The sequence below is a fragment of the Haplochromis burtoni genome, unplaced genomic scaffold, assembly GCF_018398535.1.
Source record: "Haplochromis burtoni strain Fernald_Lab_line unplaced genomic scaffold, NCSU_Asbu1 Contig_9, whole genome shotgun sequence".
NCBI lineage: Eukaryota > Metazoa > Chordata > Actinopteri > Cichliformes > Cichlidae > Haplochromis > Haplochromis burtoni.
The window spans coordinates 5,015,626-5,037,004 of record NW_024582370.1 but is presented as its reverse complement, the minus strand read 5'-3'; the positions used below and the strand labels follow the sequence as shown (position 1 = coordinate 5,037,004).

At 43.1% G+C, this 21,379-nt stretch overlaps 1 protein-coding gene across 5 annotated transcripts in view; it reads right to left on the bottom strand.

Annotated features, from left to right (window-relative positions):
* casz1 (castor zinc finger 1) overlaps positions 1 to 21,379 on the bottom strand; it is a 79,560-nt gene that overhangs the window by 10,719 nt on the left and 47,462 nt on the right. For 3 of the 5 annotated variants that reach the window (XM_005914974.2, XM_005914972.3, XM_005914978.3), the window contains exons 3-11: positions 15,184 to 16,084; positions 13,339 to 13,404; positions 10,621 to 10,717; positions 8,094 to 8,258; positions 6,318 to 6,490; positions 5,090 to 5,958; positions 1,773 to 1,905; positions 1,277 to 1,340; positions 99 to 262 (exon numbers count right to left, since the gene is read on the bottom strand). In XM_005914974.2, the coding sequence (XP_005915036.1) occupies positions 99 to 262; positions 1,277 to 1,340; positions 1,773 to 1,905; positions 5,090 to 5,958; positions 6,318 to 6,490; positions 8,094 to 8,258; positions 10,621 to 10,717; positions 13,339 to 13,404; positions 15,184 to 16,084 (2,632 nt within the window). The remainder of the gene's footprint in view (positions 1 to 98; positions 263 to 1,276; positions 1,341 to 1,772; positions 1,906 to 5,089; positions 5,959 to 6,317; positions 6,491 to 8,093; positions 8,259 to 10,620; positions 10,718 to 13,338; positions 13,405 to 15,183; positions 16,085 to 21,379) is intronic. The other 2 variants (XM_005914973.3, XM_014339958.2) reach the window with 1 other exon arrangement.

Sequence of the window (21,379 nt, the reverse complement as noted above, 5' to 3'; positions counted from 1 at the left end):
TTTTTAACACTCTGACTGTTTTCTCACTCTCATAATGAATCCAGTGTCTCTACGCGCTTCCTGTGTATGTGTGTTGTTGTTGTTGTTGTTTTTTATACCTGCGGAGGTACGTCCTCCAGATCTCGTTGGCTTTTTCTGCCAGGGGCCTCTTCAGCACTTTGCTGAGATACTGTCCTGCCTCCGAGGTGTCACCACCCTCACCTGCCTCTAGCTCTGTCTTCAGGTTCATTGCATTGAAGAGGGCAGGGTTCACCTGTGACATCTACAAAAAAAACAGCACAAAAACCACCAGGCGCTGGGTTAGCTGGGCACTTTCGTATGTTAGTGACGAGTATGAGAATGAATTCTCTTTCTCTCTCTTACACACACACATACACACACACGCATGCATGGTTTGGCGAAGCTAAAAAGGGCAGCCAGATTTACAAACATCCGGGCTTTTGCTTGAGTGCAGGCCAAGCGTGTTTGCCAAGCATCCTCTGGGAGCTACTGTTAACCCTTTTATGTAATGTGGTGGCTTGCAGCAAACCAACAAAAAGCTGACACGACAACAGCTGAGTTGCTAGACAGCAGCTCGTCTCCGCCGTTTGGGCGCAACGACTGCAAATGTGAAGGTAAGGTGTCCTCGAGAGAGGTTAAAACCACGACGTGCACTTAGGTGCACGGAGGCGGCGAAGCTTGCAGGGGGGTAAGGAGTGGAGGAAGTCATGATCAGTTGGAGAGAGTAAATAAATGGTGGCTGATCTGCCATGACATCATCAACATGATGGAAACTACCTGGCATATTTGTACGAGTCAGATAAGATATATGACTAAGACAATGTCCATTTTAATCTTCACAAAAAAACCATACAGATTTAAATTTCCATACGCTAACATTTAGACTTGTTAAAAAATGAGGGCAGCGCCTTCCTGCTTTTCTTTTTTTTTTCCCTGCGCTGACTTTTTAATCAAATAATTTATAAACCCTATGAATGAATGTAGAGTGAGGCAGGGGGAAGAAAACGTATAAAGGAGGAGGAAAAATTGGACGGCGAGTTCAAAACAGCTCATCAAAAAACAAACATCTCTATATATCTGGCATGGCACCCAGCTACTGCTTCATTGTATTAATTTGTGAGAGGTGCAGCGAAAATTACACTCTATGAAAAATGGCTGGAAAATTTAAATGATACAAACTCATCTTATTAGCCGTGAAACATTAAAAAACAAACAGGCCCCTTCGTGTCCCGCTAATTTGTCTTGGGATGAAAGGCGTTTGATGGATGGATCTTACCTTATTCATAAGCGAGGATAAAAGAGATGTATTCCCTGGTACAGGGTGTCCGTTTGATTCATTACTGGAACAAGGAAAATGAACAATGTTTAGTCAAGATTTGCATGAGAACAGTAAATATTACTATTTATCACGCAAGGTGTGCCTGTATAATGAAGAAGAAAAATGCTGTCTTCTTAAGAAATAAGATCTGGTGTGGGTTGGAGGGAAGATTGGAGTTGAAGGTTTATGTAAACATCCCTCTCTCTCACTCACACGCAAAATAAATAAATGGAGAAATATGTGGAGGATTTTCTAATTGTATGCACATTTATATAAATTAAATATTTTGTATATAACCAGAGCTGCCAAACTAGTAGACATCATCTATCATTCAGAGAAGCTGGATGTTCTTTTTTGTGGGGGGTTATTTTGCCAATAATAAGGCTGAATTGGTTAAAGAAACACTAATTAATCATCCTTCACTTTGAATTAACCATCAGTTTACCATCTGTACCTCTGGTCTTTCTTGCTCAGGTCCAGGCTGTGCTCCTGTGTGGAGTCTTGGGAAGCCCCGGAGTTGGCGTCCACTGGCTCCTGCTTCACTTGAACCAGATTGAACTGGCTGGCTAATGCCGGCTGCCCATTCCCTGAGGATCAAGTCAGAGATGCAGATGAGAGAAGAGACAACAAAGTTATTGTTGGTCAGCATTATTACTCTATGACAAGATCCAATCTGACTCCTGTCCTGGCCCGAAAAGAATACTCCGAGTGATAATTATTGCGAAATTATGTCAGGCCGTCAAGCCTTTTAAATGGTGATTGAGAGGCGGGAGATATGGGGGAAAAAGACTCCTTTTTCTGCAGCACTTGTCACAACTCATTTGCCAGGCTGCCTCTTAACTGGTCATTAAGTGAGATGCTAATGCTGAGGGAAAGTGGCAGTCTCAGATTGGCCACCCCCTCCCTTCCCACCTTCCCAGGCTCCTTGTTGGCCTGACAACGGGCGGCAGCCAGTGCCACTGAGCGTACCCACAAGGAACACGGGTGCTATGTCGGTCAGATTGGAGCTGACAGCCAATCAGATTGGTTCAAATAGCGTGACCCCTCGATCACATTCGCCTCCAAATAGGTATTCAGTGAATGCTGTGAGTGAGGACAGGAGCGCTGAATTGAAATAAATAAACACCAGGGGATGACCTGAGGTAAAAACGCTGACAGGAAGGTGAATTCTGGCCCCCCCTTTCCCAATCCCGCGGGATTGAAATATTAATTTATCCCGGGGCTATACAGGGAAAGCAGAGCTTTTGGTTGACAATAAGTGGTCGTTTATTTTAAAATATATATGTGAGTGGGAGGGGGTGGGAGCCCCAGCGTAGCCTCTGAGACACTAAAACTGGAGTGCACCAGCAGCCACGACTGGTTTGGTGAGAAATCTGTTGTTTAAAAATTAGGGCTGGTGTTGAGGGATTGTGACAGGCAAGGTCATGGGCAACCAAGTGTGTGCCCTTGGCCCTGAGCCTGATGGGGATCCTCTCCTTTTACTTGCTACAGAGAAAACAAGACCAGCCAACGTAAGAGGGGAAACCAACCAGAGTTCCCTCCCCGCCCACACCACCACCTCCCTCCGCTACAAGATGACCCAGAGACATATCAGGCAGAATACAAGTGGAAAAGCCAGTCTTGGGCCTTGTCAGCTGAAAGCTGGGAGATGGGGAAGTGTCAGTGTCAGTTCAGTTTGACAATGGCTGAGGTTGGAGGGGCTGGGGGTGGGGCATGGGTGGGGCTAAAGGAAAACAGTAGTCAAACAATTTTGCGGCTGGTTTGAGGTCACTGAATGCTTACCAAGTCTCTGTCCAGCTTTCCTTCCCTGCCCCCCCCCAAACTTGATAAGAGTATACCCAAAATTAACTAGCCAGACAAATCCTGCCTTGTCATTGACAATTAAATCATCTCTCAGACAAAATGAGAGCACATTATATCAAGAGCAGCCACTCACTGCATGATCCACACATGATCGCCACGCTGAGTAAAGTATATTTTTTATACAATCAGAAGATAAGCTGACTGCTCAAGGTAGATCACAGTACAAAGCAATCTCACTGCAAAGCACATCGTGATTGTTTTAAATTTATTTATTTTTTTGCATGCACTTTGCGAGCAGAGAGAGAACAAATGAGTTTGACTCAAAGCAGCTTCTTTCTGGAAATTATCCAGGAATAATGTACCACCATGTAATTACTCCGGATAAGATACAGAGCTTGTGAAAGATCATTTGTACTGTGTGTCTAATTAGTAAACCCTTCAGATGCTTGAATCTCTGGGAAAAACACTTAGGGGTAAATTAGAGCGGAACATTAATGAAAAAAAAAAGAAAAAAGAAAAGAAAAGCTGAGAAAATACTGAAGGCAGAAACAGGAAAAATGCACAATTCACCGCAAAAGAGGCGAAGTTTCACAACCCGAAGAAAAAATAAACACTGAGAAAAATAGCCACAAACACAGTGACTTTTCTCACACCTTTTTGACAGAGAAGCACAAACCACTTCCTCCTCATTTTAGCCCCAAATGTCCTGTTCACACATTTTATGAAGCAAATATGAGAAACAAAACCACACAGCAAACCCCCCATCCTGTGTCTGCGCTAAAACTTTTATGAAAATGTGCGCGATTAAAATAGGAGAGCTTATTTAAAATAACTTGTTTTTCAGTAAAGAGATCTACGCTGTAACTAAGTGAGCCATCGAGAGGGGTGGTGATGGCACCATCTGTGGAGGCCCAGACTACCTGCTGGAAGCCCAGAGGTGGAGCTCAGTCTGACAGCCCGGGCTCAGCTCGGCTCCTCGGAGCAGCTGCCCCAGCTCTCTCCCAGGGCCTGTCCTGCTCCAGGAGTACCACCAGGAATTGTAATCCTTCCCAGTCCCAACATCCGGAGCAGTCCCATTTACAATCCGTACCCCACCTGCTCAGGCTGAGCGCAGGAGGATGCACTGCAACTGAATGCGAGACCATGCGCTTGCAGTGCATTATCAATTGAAGACTTTAACTTCATTTTCATTCAGAGGCTTTGTTTAGAGCAATGTGATAAACATGGACAAGCCAATTACCTCTGAAATTTATGGGTGACATGTTTTTGTGGAAACAGAAGGTTTCCAGAAATTCAAAAAGTGTGCGTCGTTGCCGATGACTGCATCTGTGACTGAGTTCTTGCATCGGTGAAAAAAAAAAAAAAAGAAAAGCCTGTTTCTTAGCTCTGCTGCATTGAGTCATTTCTGCCTGAGTGATTTCTGTTTTTTCTTTTTATCAGTTTTCATAGAGGATACGAAAAAAAAATTATTTTTTTTTGTTCTCGCAATTTCTGAACTTAATTTCATTCCACCTCCATTTGCTTGGAACGGGCGCAGACAGAGATAAGAGACCAATGATGAGGAAACATGTTCAACACAACCCCCAGGAGCCCCCACTCTGAACATCATAAGAGACTTTTACAGGCTCTACTCTCCCCTGTCAGCGCATTTATCTCCAAATGGATTGTGGGTATCTAACAAACGATCAACACAATAACAAGCCGAGAGCAGAGGACCATGCCTCCGGAATGTCCCTTTAAGCTTGAAAGCAGAGGGTTTTCTGCCCTTCTCACCGCTCTAGGCTAGTTAGAGAGATGACCTCTGAGTGCTCTCTCTTTGCTCTGTCCACAAAGAGCGAAAAAGCATGCAGCTTATCATAAACATGTGGATTTGGATGTAGCTCTAAAGTTTTCTTTTGAATTTTTTATATTCACATTATGTTATCCATCATTAATATATGAGATAAACTTGGCTGTTCACTCACTGACCTGTGTCTGGGCTGCCGGATGGCTTGAGTGCAGCAGCCGCCAGTCTGGCCATCATGGGTGAAATCAGACCCTTGCTTGCAGAGATCTTCTCCATAATGGAGGAGGTGGCAAAGGAGGTTGGGGTAGATGGCATGGCTCCATCCGCCCCGACTGTGGAGCAGCCTTGGGTGAGTGAGTCGGTGGGCATGGAGTGGGCCCCTGAAGACACAGCGGATATCAGGCCAGCAGCTTGAGGAGGTGGCTGGAGAGGCAGCCTGGACATAAGGGGGAAGAACGGGTTGGAGGTGGCCAAGGTGCTGTTGGAAAGAGCAAGGGCCACCGGTATGTTGCTGGGCAAGGTCTGAGACAGCAGGGTGGACATACGCTGGCCCGCACTGGGCAGCGAGGGGGTCGGCTTGAGGGCGTGGCCCGATGTGGATGAGGAGGAGACAGCAGTGGTGGGCGTGCTCAAGAGGTGTGGTACAGTAGTGGACTGCTGGGTCGTGGGTGAGGCACTCAGGCTGGAGTTCTTGCTGCTAATGGCCGAGAAGTCCATTAGGTCGTCGTTGCTGGATTCCTCGGGCTCATCCTTTGGTGCCAGGAAGGTGGAAGAGAGGCCCATGACACCAGAAGAGCGAATGTGTCTACGTTCGTGCTTGCGCTTGTGGGAGGTCATCTGGCTGGTGGAGGTAAAGGTGAAGCCGCAGCCGGAGCGGATACAATGGAAGTGGTTGGTGGCTTTGCTGTAGACACAGCCCTCGTACTTGCATTCCTCATACTTATAGAACTTCTTGAAGCCATCTTTGGCATAAGCATCGTCCTTGATGTGGTAGCTCTTGTGCTTCTCAATGTCACACTTGTTCTTGAAGGTGAAGGTGCAGCCCGGGCGCCTGAAAAGCAAACGGGATAATGTGATCAGGTGTGGATTCATGGAGGGGATCCACATGATTGAAATACTTTACAGTGAAGTGGAATAATAAGTGGTGCGGTTCAGTGACACATCACCATCTCCAACCTGGTGGAGGTTTAAATTCTTGGGAGGTGATGATGAAATAATAAAAGTTTTTTATTTATTTTTTTCAAAGTGCTTCAATGATTTTTGTCACATGCAAGTCACAATGCTATAAAATTTAAGTTGATCCATTTTAATTTATGAATCTTTCTTTGTTTTAAACAATATTTGCCAAAAGTCGGTTTTAATACAGTAAAAAAAAAAATCTCGAGGAGAAACCACATTAGGTCAATCCACCTGCAGTGGAAGTGTGTCGTCTTCTGCCCGTAGAACTGACATCCGACCGTGCCACAGTCCTCAGTCGCGCGAAACCTCTGGAAGCCATCATTGATCAGCTGGGCGTTCTTTTTATGGAAGTTTTCATGGGTCATGACATCGGAGGTGCTGGTGTACACCTTGCTGCAGCCCACCTGCAAAAGCAGAGTCAGAGCATGGTAATCGAAAACAAGATCTGGGCCCAAAGCATGCATGAGTTTCAGTTTGCAAGAATGGTTTGTAAAATGCTATAAAAGATCAGATATACTGTACTAGATGTAGAGGAGGGATCTCATTGTGGTTAAGAAAATGCTAGTGGCCTAGAAATGGGTAGAAGAAGGATGTTTTCTCACATTCAAGATTTAATTTGTGGCAACACCAGAGCATTACAAGTTTCATCTCAAACCTGTGAATTGGAAACAATCTTGCTATCGTGACAATTGGAAAGTAAAAAAAAAAAAGGAGGTGACTGAAAGAGACAGTGGCCGCAGAAGGCTGCTGAAAGTACAGTACCTTCCTGGCAAAGCAGCCTTTTAGAAAATGAAATTCATATTTGGAGAGTAACGGTGAGTCGCCACAAACTTACTGTAACTCTGAGAACAGATTTCAGTAGTGGAGGGGGTAGACGGGAGTAAGATGACTGTCTTAAGTCTTTAGTTTAAAATGCTCTGGTACACATGAGCCCTCAGAGCCAACAAAGGGGGGGAAAAAACAGGTAATGTTTGAATTAAAAGCAGCAATTGTATATCATCTGTGGCACTTTTCACCCGCGCAAACCGGGCAACTTCTCCATATTGAGTCAAACAATGAAAAAAATTCCTCTCGGTTCTTTTCCCCCTTAAATCAAGAGAGCCGATGCCAACATCTGCAGGTTCTCAGGGACTGTTAAAACAAGGGCTGAAATGTCCTAATAACAATTACGCTGTTACAGGGGTTTAAAAAAGAATATATCTCAAGCCATCCTGCGCTGCACCGCTGCCCTGCTGGTGAGAAGCTCTCGGCACAATGACATTGAAAATAAGCAGATGTAGAAAAAATTAAACAAATCCAGAGGGGGAATAATCTTCAACTGGCTGCTTGGTACTAAAAGATGAAAAATGTATAGTTTATATAAACACCTAACTGAATTTTAGCCATGCCAATTAAGGAGTGAGAGAGTAAAAAGATGGGGAAAGCACAAGCAGCCTCACTCATATTCACCCTTTTTTTTCAGTTTTCTTTTATTTAGCCGAGGACACGTTTTGCAAACTGCTCTACGAAGACACTCTGGTATAAATGGAAAAAGTGAGTTTCCACTTCACAAATATGTAGGTAAGCCGAGTGACTCTGAAACACTCTGAAGTCATGCGTATTGCAAGTGGCCTGATTTTCCAAAGTTGGCCGTAATTTATACAGAGTTGCTCATTTTTGCCTGACTTAACCGGTTTTAAACAAAATGATGTCACTGCTCCTAAAAGGCTGTATAAAGGCACTGGACAAAACCAGTGCTTTTAAACGGTGCCTTTTACACTCTTTTATGGACAGCATGTGGTGTCTCTGCAATATAATTTGAATTACGAATTGTAAATTTACCTGCATTTATCTATATTTGGTGCTCTTTAACAGAGTGAGCAGTGGTTGTTTTGCTCCATATGTAATGCTTAAACATGTGGAACCATAATTGCATATTTGTTTCCGTGTTTGTGCATGTGCTTTCGTGGGTTCATTTTGTGGGTATGTGTGTAGGTGGAAGAGGAGACGCGAGTCTGTGTAGTGTACCTGCATGCAGTGGTAATGGGTGCTTTTTCCATTGAGGTGGCAGCCATGGTAGTAGACGCTGCAGTCGTCCAGAGGGCTGAAGCGCATGAAGCCATGCTGCAAGGAGTTGTCCCTCTTCTTGTGCATGTTGTAGTGCCTGATTACATCCTGCTTACTGGTAAACCTCTGCAAAAAGGGGAGGGGGGTGGGGGTGTACGGCAACAGGTTGGTGTTTATTTAAACCAGTCACAGAATCAGCAACAAGTCACTTTATCTCTGTAGAAGCAGCAGCTGCAACATGCAGGAGCCAATTGGCAGTTGGGGAGGGATGTGCGCACGGCAATATAGAGGGACAGGACGTCTTTAAACATGATGCATTCTGTGGTTATTAATTTACTTTGCATATCTCAAAGTTGCGCTCTATCCAAATGCAGCGCTTAAAGGCCCCGGGACTCTCTGAATGCAGATGCTTCCACATGGAACATAAAGTATGTTCCCCATACACTCTTTGTTTCTGGGTTTCTTTCCCTGCCTTCCAACACTTTTTTTTTTTTTAGAAATTAAGACGAATCAATTGACATGCAAGATAACAGTTCTGATGTTTTTGTGTCTGGAAAAATTCTGTTCCATGCAGATGGTTTCTCAGACGTGCACAGGGGAAAACAGAAGACAATAAAAACAAACAAACAAACAAGTGAACCAAAAAACAGTTTCCCTTTCAATTCGCTGAGATATGATTCCCTTTTTAATTAAAGCATTAACACTCACTTTTGGTGCAGGTTTCGCCTGTAAATATAAATGAATATGCAAAGACACCCGCCTTGTAAAATTACTAAATAAATTATTTTTTTTCTTATAAAGAAAAAATCCCTCCCATACTCAGGAGCCTGGAAGGGGGTAAAACAGAAAAGTCACTCCACGGAGACCTGCAGCAACCAAATCTGCTGTAATTGGGTTTAAGCTGATGTTACAGAAACTGTAACAGGAGAAGCTTAAATCAATGAGACAGTTCTGTCTTCTATCCATATTTATCTCCAGTTGAGGGAAAAACATCAGAAAGAACGACTCTAAAGAGCAACTAATTGCTGTACAAAGTAGGGTAATTGCTTTGTGTCATGTGTTCCACTTGCACACAAGTAAAAAGCCGAGATCTCACAGCCATTCATTCCCCTGTTGTTGGTGTTTTCCCGCTGCACATTTCTGACAGACCTAAATTACATTTTTTCTGTAATCTGGCTGATGATTGTCTCAGATTTTCTCTTTTTGCTAATTTTTTTTTTTTTTTTTTTTTTACAGATCTCAGGCCTGCACTTTTCTGTTATCTAACGATGACAGGTTGAACTGTGGTCATGGTACATTCGATCCATCAAGCCGTCCAAAATAGGCCATGGAGAGAGCTGACTGGGAAAAAGATCTCATTTTCAGTTGAGTGGTGATGAAGGTTGGGAGCCACTTGCAACATTTATTTTAGGATTCCCACTAGTGTGGCAAGATGCACACTCTCTCCCATGTACAAGCCCATGAAAGGAGAATGTTAAGACTCAGCCAATCGCCCAGAGGCTGGCAGTGGGATAATATTCCAGGAGTGTGTGTCATGTAACATTTCATGAGTTATCGCTTTGAAAGGGGGCTGCTCATCACTGCCTGCCTGTTTTTTTCAGTATTGACATCCTGGGAACTGGCTTCCAAAGCATATCTGTGTTTCCATGCGACGCAGTAGCAACAGAGAAATGTGGACCTGACCGTGGAAATTGCCATGATAACCTGAACTAACACTCTAAATAATGACATGAAATGATTTTCCTTTGTATTCCTCCAAGAATGTGTCTCATCAGACTGTGAAGTGGGATTCAAGCAGAAAATGAAAGCTTAGATCTGTAATGCTTTTCACCACATAAACAATATTTATCAAGCTGTAATCTCTCTTGATCGGGAGCAGACTGTAGATTACATCTGAAGATGGCTTAATTCAGAAACTTGTTAAGAAAGGAAGGAAAATACACACGGCTCTAGCTGCGCGTGGATTTTTTTCTACATCTTTTGACAAATCTACCCGTGTTTGTCTAACTCTTCTGGGCCATATGCTACAGCAAACACGAGGCCTGTATCGTGATCTGCTTTGTGTTGTTTTCTTTCTCCTTCCTGTGCCATACATGACACCTCATGGGACCAGGGCAAGATTAATACCGTGAAAGTGGATTAAAGCCAGGCCCCTTACGGTGGCAGTGTCTTCAGAAAAGGAAAAACAAGGAACAAATAGATTTTTAAAAAAGGGGCCATATTTAAGGATACTTACAATTAACCTTTGTAATAAAAGGTCAACTGTGCCCAAAGATGCCTGAAAACTGGATAGATACAAATACCCATAGGCTGTTTGGTAAACTGGAGACCAGCATCTAAGAGTGCTATGATAGTCAGTGCAGTTTACCATCACTAGTTGGTTTCGACCAGTGATGGTGGCCCCGTGAACAAAATGACCTTTTCTAAGCTGTGAATAGCTGTGAATGCTTGAGCAATGTTTAATGTGTATAAGAGATTAGGTACTCACGCTCACCTGGTAGTTACAGTCAGGGTCCATACAGTGATAATGCTCTCTGTACTGGTAGGCACAGTGCACGTGTCCACAGTGTTGACTTCCAGAGAACCTGAAACCAAATTACAGGACACATTTTAAGAGCCACACGAAGCAGTGACAACAAAACCTGGGGACACATCAGGAGGAAAAAGCTGAAGCTTCCAAAGAGGTCGGTTTAATTCAAAAAAAAGAAAAAGGAAAAGAAAGAAAGATCGGCAGCGAATCAAGAATAATTAATGAAGAAATTATTATAAAACACCTGAAACAGAACCAAATAACACAGGCGGTGAAGCTTTCAAAGGCTCATGTCGCAATTTCACCTTCAAGGTAACGCAGCTCAAACCTTCAAACTGACTTCTGCTTGCAACAATTTACCCGTCTGTCACACCAATTTCAGCCAAATTATCTCCATTTATTTCTAAAGCAGCCGTAAGAGACCCTTATTACACCGAAAGCCTTTTCCTTCACAGACATACACACAGCCGCTCAATCACCAAGAGCCCCATGACTACTTTATTTCTCATTGCTGTGAGAAAGCTTGTCAAATCAATGCACAGTTCTTTCAGGTTAACCACACTCTTGCTCTGCAAGATAAAGGGTCAGGTACCCTGAGGAGCAGGAAAGGCTCTGTCTACTTTGCCCTCTTCAAAACCCTTTCGCTTTCTTTTATCTGGAGTGCAGAAACCAGATATTAGTCTGGTTCTACATTGAAAAAAAAAGAGAAAGAAAAGGCAGCTACTTGCCACAGTACAGCCACTTTTACGGTGGTGATTATAAGCCTGACGATGATGACTGTTAAAATCCTCCAATTACCAGTGAAAACACACAAATAAACATTTGCGCTGCCTCTGCCAAGAACTCCATCTGTTAGTGCAGAGGAGAGGGGGAAAAGGAGGCTAAGTAATATTTTTTCCATCTCTCTCTCTGTTTTTTCCTTGTTAGGATTATCCCAGAGCTGCATTTACAGATCACTTTGCTGAGTTCATTAAGTTAATTGAACGGCATATCCACTACTGTTTTTAAGTTGGCAGCGCGTGCGTGCGTGTGAGGCTGGAAAACAGTGACGGAGAAAGACAGCGGCTTTTGGAAAGGTCTGATGGCTCTTTTAAAAGAGCTCAAAGCAGAACCAGAAGACAAACTAGGCAACATATGGCCAAACTATAAATGTTTTTCTATACTACATCTTTCACACACACGCACATGCACGCTCACACCGATGAACACACAAAGCCCCCCCTCATCCCCCTGAGACTATGGCCCACCCCTCTGCTCAGTGCCCAGCTGTATCACTTTGCCTCTGGACAATTCCCACTTGCCGCGTCAGGGGGCCTAATGGGCCTCTGCTATTCAGCAGCAGATTAAATATTAATATCGCCACGATACAGAGATTGCAGCGCATCTCCAGTTACAATAGAGATACACAGATCAAAGTGCCGAGGCAATGGTTGGTGCATGAAAGCATTTAAAGAGTGAAAACTGCAACTAAACACTACCACGAAAGCTCTTTAAATCATCAAACTGTAGCGTGGCGGAGAGATGAACTTTTTTTTTCACCCCCCCCTCCTCTCTTTCGCGACACACGTGGATACAAACGCATTTACAAAGCTGCTTTTTAGTGTTACTGTGCACTCATTAGCCTTGGCTCTAAAGAGGACACTCCCCTGCTTCTACCTCCCCTCTCGGTACTACATTTGCCCTTTTTATGAGCCCTCCTTTTCCATTTTTTTTTCTTTCCTCCCTCCTCTTCTTTGCGTTCCCTTTTTTTTTTTCTCAACCCCAACACGGAAATTGAAACTGTATCTGGGCTTATCTGCAACCTCCCCGTGCATCAACTGCCGAGATGTTTAGACAAATTTTATGCATTATGCAGCGCAAATATCAAAACAGTTCTTGGCAGTGCCAGCAGAAGCCTCATTAAAAATTCCTTAATTAAATCTTCTTGCAAAATGTAATCAGTCCAAGGAAGGGGTTTTGTGTGTGTGTGTGCATGTGTGCGCGCAGAAGAGGATGTGTGTATGTGCGTGTCTGTCAGTGCCAAGGCTTTGATTTGTGCCCTTCATGTTATGGCTTGGAGAAGTAATCATTAACGCCAAAGCCACTTTGGCTTTTCAAATGCTGTTTTTCTTTCTTTTTAAACGGAATAAACAAACAAGCGATAATCACCTTTCTAGTGTCGGCTCAAGATGAATCCAGATTGGGAGGACATTGTTCCGTGTCCACTGAAACATAAGATACCCACCCTCCCGCCCGCTTCCCCTGATGCTTTTGTCTCTCTTGGTGTGAATGACTGAGTTTTTAGATCAGTCGCTTCCTCGCGTTTTCAACAATAAACTGCAGAACCTCGAGAAGAACGCGGCCTCATCTCATATCCTCTCAACGTCAGTCGCAGCTAATAATACAAAGTTGCACGAGGATTATGTTCTTCTTAATGTTTTAGTGCTTTACACACTGTGAGCATTTATTCAGCCAGTTCCAGTAAGCTATCATCAAGCCATTTCTCTTTCATTACCCCCTCATCCTTCAGATTCCACTCAGCACATAAATTTGAGTCTTTTCTTAATTAATTTACTGCACACAGACATTCTCATACCACTGAATAAAATGCACCATAGGTGGATAATAAAAAAAAGCGTTGCCTCTGTTTTCAGTGCGTTTTTTTCATTGGTGCAGCACATTGAGGGATTTGCATACCTGGCAATATATTTCTGGTAGAGGTTGATGTCGTCGCTGGCGGGTTTATCTGGTGGCAGACCATTCCTAATGCAAGAGCAAACACAAAGGAGACAGGATTAATGGTGAGGTTGGGCTGCCTGTTGTTAATAAAAACAAACTGACACAATATTTACTTACAAGCCGCTCCCAAACTTTGGACTATCAATATACATTTTCCTGTGGCATAACAGCGTTTTCGTGCGAAGTATGAATCAAGGATGGAAGCACACACACTTTGATGCATGGTCTTCCGACCAATGAAAGGCAAAATGCAGGAGCAAAAGGACATTAATCTTTTATGGGGGTATTTTGGTGAGTGCTCATATGCAAAACGGGATAATGGGCACGTGGAGAAAAAGCTCTGAAAACGCATTTTCGGATACTCTCTAGGGGCTCGGGCTCTAATGTTGATGTCAAGTCGTCTCCGATCAGCCTGGACACAAACAAATATGTAAGGCAACACCGAGGATTTAACTGCGCAGGATCACGTTCGCTGCGTCGGTTTCGAGTCAAATTAATTAATTTTAAAGCGGGAAATCAAGGAACGGTCCTTTTTTGTCACCTGTGTTGGTTTTGATTCCCTTTATGAAGCTGGCAGCAGTAATGCCTGTATAATAACAGTCATAACACAGTATTGGTCCTGTTTGCTCCCTCGCAGCAAGTGGCATTTAGCTCCATGTGAGCAGCTCCACACAGGGATGACCTGAGGTTAATCTGGCCCAGAGGGGAAGATACACTGCCAGACATTTTCCCTAGTACCCCATCGCCTCCCTGTATACAAGCACCAGACTGGGTCAGTTAGCCACGACTGCAGCTTCACTGAGCCCTAACCTGACAAAGGCCAAAACCTGAGGGAGGGGTGCCTGAGGGCTCTTGAACAGTGTCTTTGATAGGTCTTGACTAACTAGAGACAAGGTCAAAACCAATCAAACAGACTCTGGGAGCTGTTTCCTACTGGTAGAGCACACGACTGTAGGTTAGCTCCCCAAACCCCTCGTTTGGTTCCTTTAAAGTGCACTCGTCAGGCAGTGTTGAGTCGGCCCCTGTGACTCGCTGGGAGGTTAGTCATGGCTCCAAAGTAATTAAAGGGAGAGTTGTTACACCCTAGCCAAACGAAGGAAGTCAGTCACTTTGCGATGACTGTGCTAAATCAGTCTCCACGGAGTGCTACAGCGAGTAAACAGTTCATGCGCCTTCGCAACTCATCATGTCGTGGATCTATTGGGCGCTATGCGCCATTTCACACTACATTCCCGTTGGCTGCTGTGAAGGTAGCAATTACCTTTGCGTGAGGCTAACTGACTCACAGTAGCAGTTAAGTGTATGTGAGCCTCACATTAGCTCCAAAGGGGTTCCACTGAGAGAGACTCAGAGTGTACAAGGCAGACAAGGCGGTATCCACCAGCAAACTTAAAATGATAAATTCAGCGGCAGGCTATGTAAGTTTTTAGCAGATTTCAGCAGAGTTATGGATTGTTTTGGTGCAAAATAACACATGCAATATGTCAAACAATATTTTAGTCACATTTAACAAATTCCCAGGGAATTGGGAGACTGTAAATCAGATGCAAGTGGGTAACTACTATCATTTCTTATCCAACACTCTGTATATTTTATCATCTTTTGTTAACTAAGGACATAAAGTTGTAGAATTAACTGGGTGCAGAAGGTCCTCTGTTGTGTTGCTCAAGGCTCCCAAATAGAAATATACAATTTGTTGCCTTAGTTCCCCTGTGAAACACAAATCTCATCATGTGAATCATAAACATTTTCTGCAAATTCTTTTTACAGCTTCTATAACTTATAAAGTTTGAGGACACTCACTTAACAGAGGACACAGTGCCAGTGGTGATGGAGTCAGTCTTGGAAAAGCTGGACTTCAGGTAGTCGGAGGCATTGAAACTTATGTGGCCCGCCTGGTCCACTGTAAGCCCTGGCGCTATGCTGGCTCCAGGTGCGCCTACAGCGGGGACACCGGGAGCTGCAGGGTTCCCCGGTGGCGTAGGAAGGACACTGGGCACCAGTGAGGCCTCGGGGTTTCCTGACATTAGCTTCGGAATTGTTCTGATGTCATATTTTGAAGGGCGACCCACTTTGCCAGTCTTAAAGGCGATGGAACCGCCCATGTCAGGGTTGCCCTCACCGGGTTTGAAGGGGAGCAGAAACTTGATGTTCTCCAGGTCGTACTTTGAGGGTCTCTTGTAAGCATTACCATTCTGCTGCTGTAAACTCTCGCCCATCTTCAGCTTCTGAATAAAGAAGTCATACTTGGACGCTCGGGAGGCCATGTTCTGCATGTGAGAGGGATTAGCTGGCTGAGAATTACCCAGCTGAGGTGCTACTGGCTGTTTGTGGTCCATGCTGGAGGGGTAAATCTGTGCCTCGGCTCCTGGTAGACAACCAGAGGTCTGGAGCATGGTAGCGCTCTTATCTTGAGCCAGTTTTGAGTTGAGGTCGTCTGGTTTAGGCGGGGAAGCGTGCATGGGCCAAGGTAGGGTCTCTCCAGCTTTTAGCTTGCGAATGTACTCTTCGTACTTGGAGAAGCGGGCACGCCGTGAGGCCTCCTCGCTGCTGAGGGATGAGGGGTCTGAGGTAGCAGCTTTGAGCTTTTCAAAGCTGATCTTCTTGGTCAGCTCATCCCTTACCTGCTGGTCATCATAACCGAACATTCCCAGAAATTCATTCATGGTGTTGGCCGCATAGTCTCGCAGGGCAGACGCTTCTCCTGCACAAAGACAACAAGAAAAGATCTCCTATGTAATATGTATAATTCCGATAATTAAAGTTTTTCCATTAGCATATATTTAATGTGTACTGATCTGTCGAGCAGAGAAATTAATCACAAGTCAACCCATTGCTCAAGACATCTTAATCAGTAGTCTAATTCAGGTCACTCAATCAGTCTATGAAATGATTCCCTCTCCCTTCATACTTACTGATGCTCGCTAAAACATGTGTTAATGTATTTTTTCATCAAGTTTGCTAGTTACAAATGAATTAATCTGGAAAAGAGCAAAATATATTATGTCATGCAAACTAATGAAACAACATTCTGTCAACAATAATGCTCTATTGTGGTCATGCAAAAGGACTAAATTAACATGACTGCATCTACTGTGAGTGCACGTGTTCCTTTCCAATAAATGTTTAAAATAGCTGGATGTTATTTTTCTGGTTATTTCAAACGATAGCAAATTTGACAACAGGAAAAGTGCTTCTGCACTGCAACCTACAGCATCTGTAAATGTTCGTGTATTTATGTGTCTACAAACAAGCAGTCTGAGGCAATGCTCTTCCTGTTTTGGTTGCACTATAAGCCAGTCCTGCAGAATTTTGCAGGGGACTGTACCAAAGGACAGACTGACAGAGAAATCTAATTTTCTAAAATCACTGTGCTCCTGATATAAAAATGAACTAGAAAATTAGGTATAAAAAGCATGTATATATATCATGCATACAAGATACTGAAAGTCATCCAAAATATTAAACAAAATATACAGAAATCTGTTTATAACTTCTTAGAAATGTGCATTTATTATGAGTGCATTTAACCCTGAATTTTTATCTGATGACTCATTCTCACTATTAGTAGCCTCATATTATAAGCATTTCATATCATCACCTTATGAAACTTGGAATAACATATTTTAAAATAACAGTCTTACTGAAGTCAACTTCAGAAATGAAAACACATTTGCAAACTGAAACATCACTTTTATTTTAAGAGTCCATTAAATTGGACAACTTCCCCAAGGACACGGGCGAAATATAGTTGATGTATAGTTTAATTGCATTATGTGGAGATTAATTCTGCCCCATTAACTTTCATCCAAGTTAACGCATGGGGTCAGAGAGTGGGGAAAAGGCAAAGATGATTTGGCCTGAAAGCAGTGACGGACCAAGCTCTGCCTTAAAATAGAGGAGCGTGGATAGGGAGGAAATGGCGCAGCGAGTGAGACAGAAATCAAAAGAAAAATGGGAGAAAGAGGAAACACTTGTGTTTGTAGATCCAACTTAAAAAAAAATGCTGCTGTGCCAGTTTGCATATAACACAGGAGGCCAGAACACAGATATGCTAGTAATGCAGATGATAATGTCAACTGAGCCATGTAAAACCTTTGGCCTTCTTAACTCAAGCTTGGCACAGTCACAGGGACAGGGTCCAAAGTCTTTTTTTAAAAAAACATTTTATTGCTGTTTTCATCAGCAGAGCACACACGAGCTAGCGAGAGGTAATATCACCTATCGCCGAGGTAATTAATACACAAATATTTCTGCTCTTGTCTCGTATTTCTCAGTTATTGCTAAATCAGTCGCCGTGCCCTGCTTTTCACATCTCTTGCGCAGCATGTAAAATAATCCCCAAATTTCCATTCACTGTGTTGGGGCTGTTCCACTGCTCAGTATGAAAGAGTATCCGAACAGATCGAAGGGGCATGAAAAATTTAAGAGAAATAGATCAGGTATTTGTGAGGAAATGCCTACATGTTTGCCTCAGATCGTTTTATCAAATCTACCATGTTTTCACATGTACTCAAACCGCAGAAAAACATGCTGTATACACAGATTCACTGCACAGGACAACAGCTTCTTCTATACCTTTGAGTTTTTAAATAAGGTGTTCAACACATCTGAGTGAAGAGTCCTTTAAAAATATGAAAATTGGATTTGAATATATACTAAATTAGCACTTGTTGGATTTTACTGCTATGAGAGCGTCTCAGGTCACAGCATATCCATTTGGCTCTAAAGTTAGGGCAGAGCCACCCACACCAGTATAAGTCAAAGTTTAACTACACTTCTTCCGTGACTGAAGAATGACAATCAAAAATAGCACGTTACTATAATTTTCTGAGTTAAATATATATTACATAACACCTCAGATAAAGAGGTTCAGGCCTGTTCACCATTCCTTTTGGAGGATACCCGTAACTACTGCAAAGAGAGTAGTTTCCGTCATGAGAGCGCCACGTCCCTATTTTCATATTTCCTCATGGTATTATCGCCACTTCTCCCCCCCCCAAAAAAAAAATTAGCCGAGACTCTTTGTTCATCAGCGCAGCCACGTGACGTGTTATCAATGAAAGGCAAATGATTGGACTTGAAGGGATTATGACGGGGACCGACAGGAGATAACCCTTCTAAAACACCATGTAAATGAGGTTTCTACTCAAACACTATCTGGCTGCCTCTTAATCGTGTCATGTGACACCGAGTGGGAAACTGTGTATGGGTTGAATCGAGATTGAGATGTTCCAGCCCCCCCCCCCCGTTAAATTAAAAGAAAAATAAAATACTCTCCCCCCTCTCTCTTTCACCTTCATCCATTTCACTGTTCGCTAACACGCCTGACATTTCTGTCCGCACTTGCTTGTTGGACTGGGAAAATCCACAAAGAAGTGGTTTCTAATCTTGACACTTCAAGCAAACAAAAGCCAACACATGACACAGACCTGCCTTGTCTATATTTGAGGCAATTAGGCTGCATTTTCCCTCCCAGATATGATAGCAGATGGGCATTATATCTCCTTTTGCTGACCAAACATGGCCATCAGTGTGGCATAGCTTCAGTGCTCGCAGGACTGAGAGGCAGAGGTGTTGCTGATGATAAAGATGCATGCTAGTAGCTATATATGGACTAATCTAGAGCCTGGATACCTTCTGAACGGTGTCAGTTTCGAACAACAAATATATAGTGTAAGCCACAAGGTTGAAAAACAAGTGTTTTCTGTTTCATCTGCAAACATGTTGAAAAGCATGCTTTTTCATAAGGTACAATAATTTAAATAGAGCTATTTATGTTCATGCCATAGAGTTTAAGTGTGTTTTGTTTAAATGGACACTGTTAAGCTAATAAAAAGCAGCTTTGAATAAATGACATTATGTGCATTTGTTTGGAGTAATTTGTCTCTCTCTCACTCTCACTCTCACACACACACACACACACACACATGCGCATGCACGCACGAAAAACTATGAGGCTTCAAACTTCCTCACTGTTGGGTTAGTTAATTAACAGGCAGTAAATAGAGAGGACTTTGAAATAGCTTGAAATGAACAATAACCTTTTACAGTGAACCCAGAATTGCAAATGGAAGTCATGGTCAAGCCTGTTTGATCCATCGCTACGAGCATCTCTGTCATTGCTTTCAAAGTTTTTATTCATTGACTTTTTTTTTTTCCATTGACTGGCTTATGAGGGCTCTAATGCGACATCTAAATTATCTAGGAAAAGTATTCTGGGGTTTTGCACTGATAGGAAATCCGCACGATGCCTCAATGTGAGGAGTTAAATGTTTTGAAGGTCGCAGTTTCTCTCATTGATCTTGCAATGTTTGTTAATTACATTGTCACTGATGTTGTGAGAGATAATTAAGCCACTATGTTTATATGCATAATTATGTGCACTCCATATCAGCCTTTGAAAGACAGTGGCGAGAGAGAGGGAAACGGAGAGAGGGAGAGAGAGAAAGAGAGAGGGAGAGAGAGAGAAGGGGGGGGGGATGTTTTAATTGTGAGCTGAGCAGAAACATGGCAATATAGATGCCCTAGTTACAATCAACAAAGAGCAACTCAGAAAAAAAAGAAAAAAAAACTCTAAAGACAAGATTTGCAACTGATGCAGAATGCTCTCCCCGCAGTCTTCAAACATCGGCTTTGTTGTGAGATTTAAAATAGTAAGAGAGCCGGTGAAGGGAAAGGTGCAGGCCTTCTATACAACAGTAATGCATATTTACAGACCTGCTTTTTTATGGCCGTGAAATAAACAAAATGACTAATTAAAACCACAAAGCCTTTTTTCATTTGCCTCTGAAATGAAACCTGCTTCATTTTCTGAGAAGCCCCTGCCCCCAATTCTGAATGAGTGTGTGTGTGTGTGGCCAGAGCCACGGCTGTACAGTGGGTGAAAACAAAAAGAAATGAAGACAAAAAGGAGCATGTGTACACGACTCTGAGGTACATACTTAAACCTAGATGAAAGCACAAAAACTGTTAAAGTGAGGTGAGCACGCACAAAACGAGACTTGTTTGTGCACCGCAACAACCGGTCTCACCTGCAAATTGCTTTTTTTTCCCCCTTCTTCCCCCCACCCCTCTACTGGCGTCTGTGAAGAATGCTTTATCTATTCATATAACCGAGCTCTGTTTTTTCATCTTTTTTACAGCTCCGTGTTTTCAACTTCTGCTATTACAAGGCCACCGTTTCCGAATGTGTGTGTGTGTGTCAAGTTTCAAGGGTCACAAAGCGTATGACACCAAACAGCACTTTCTTTAAAAGATTGTTTGTGGCGTTAACACACGCACTCAACCTCATTCCGGGGGAGAGTGTGAAGTCTCTGCCAACTTTATCTATTTGATAATCAGTGAATTATACCGAGGGAACATCATGTCAATATTAAACAGGGTTTACTGTGAGTCATTTACAAGAGCACACAGTATTGAGAAATTTATTAAATGAATTCACTGTTGAAGCCACTGTTGTTTGTGGGAAGGTATTAAAATACTGCACTTAAGTGTGATATGCGGCTGCAATATAACTTCCCCATTTCTGACTTATTTGACAACTGATCTCTTGGATTTGACAAAAAAAAAAAGCCAAACTCCTCCATGTAATAGAGGAGCTTGAAGCAGTGGCTAAGTTTAGTGAGCTTAGGGAAAAAAATCAAAGACTCAATATGTAATCCTGGGTGTAATATGAAGCTTAGCCTGGCCCTGCCATGCGCTCTTAGCCCTCAGCTGCTGGGAGAATGCATAAACGCCTAAATGCCTTACGTTGTAAGCCTACTCCAGTTATGAATTTCTTCGTACAGTTAAGTTCATGTTTTCCCCCCCTCTGGCCCGCCAGCTGAATCTCTCTTTAGAGTAATAATGTCACTGACTATTCATAATGTAACTCTAGAGTTTCCCTTTCCAATAATGGACACGCTTAAGCTTATGTGGATGTGGCAATGTCACCTCTCCTCTGTCTAAGCCTTTGAAGGCCAAAGGTAGTGTTGCTTTGAGATGTACCGTGTGTGAA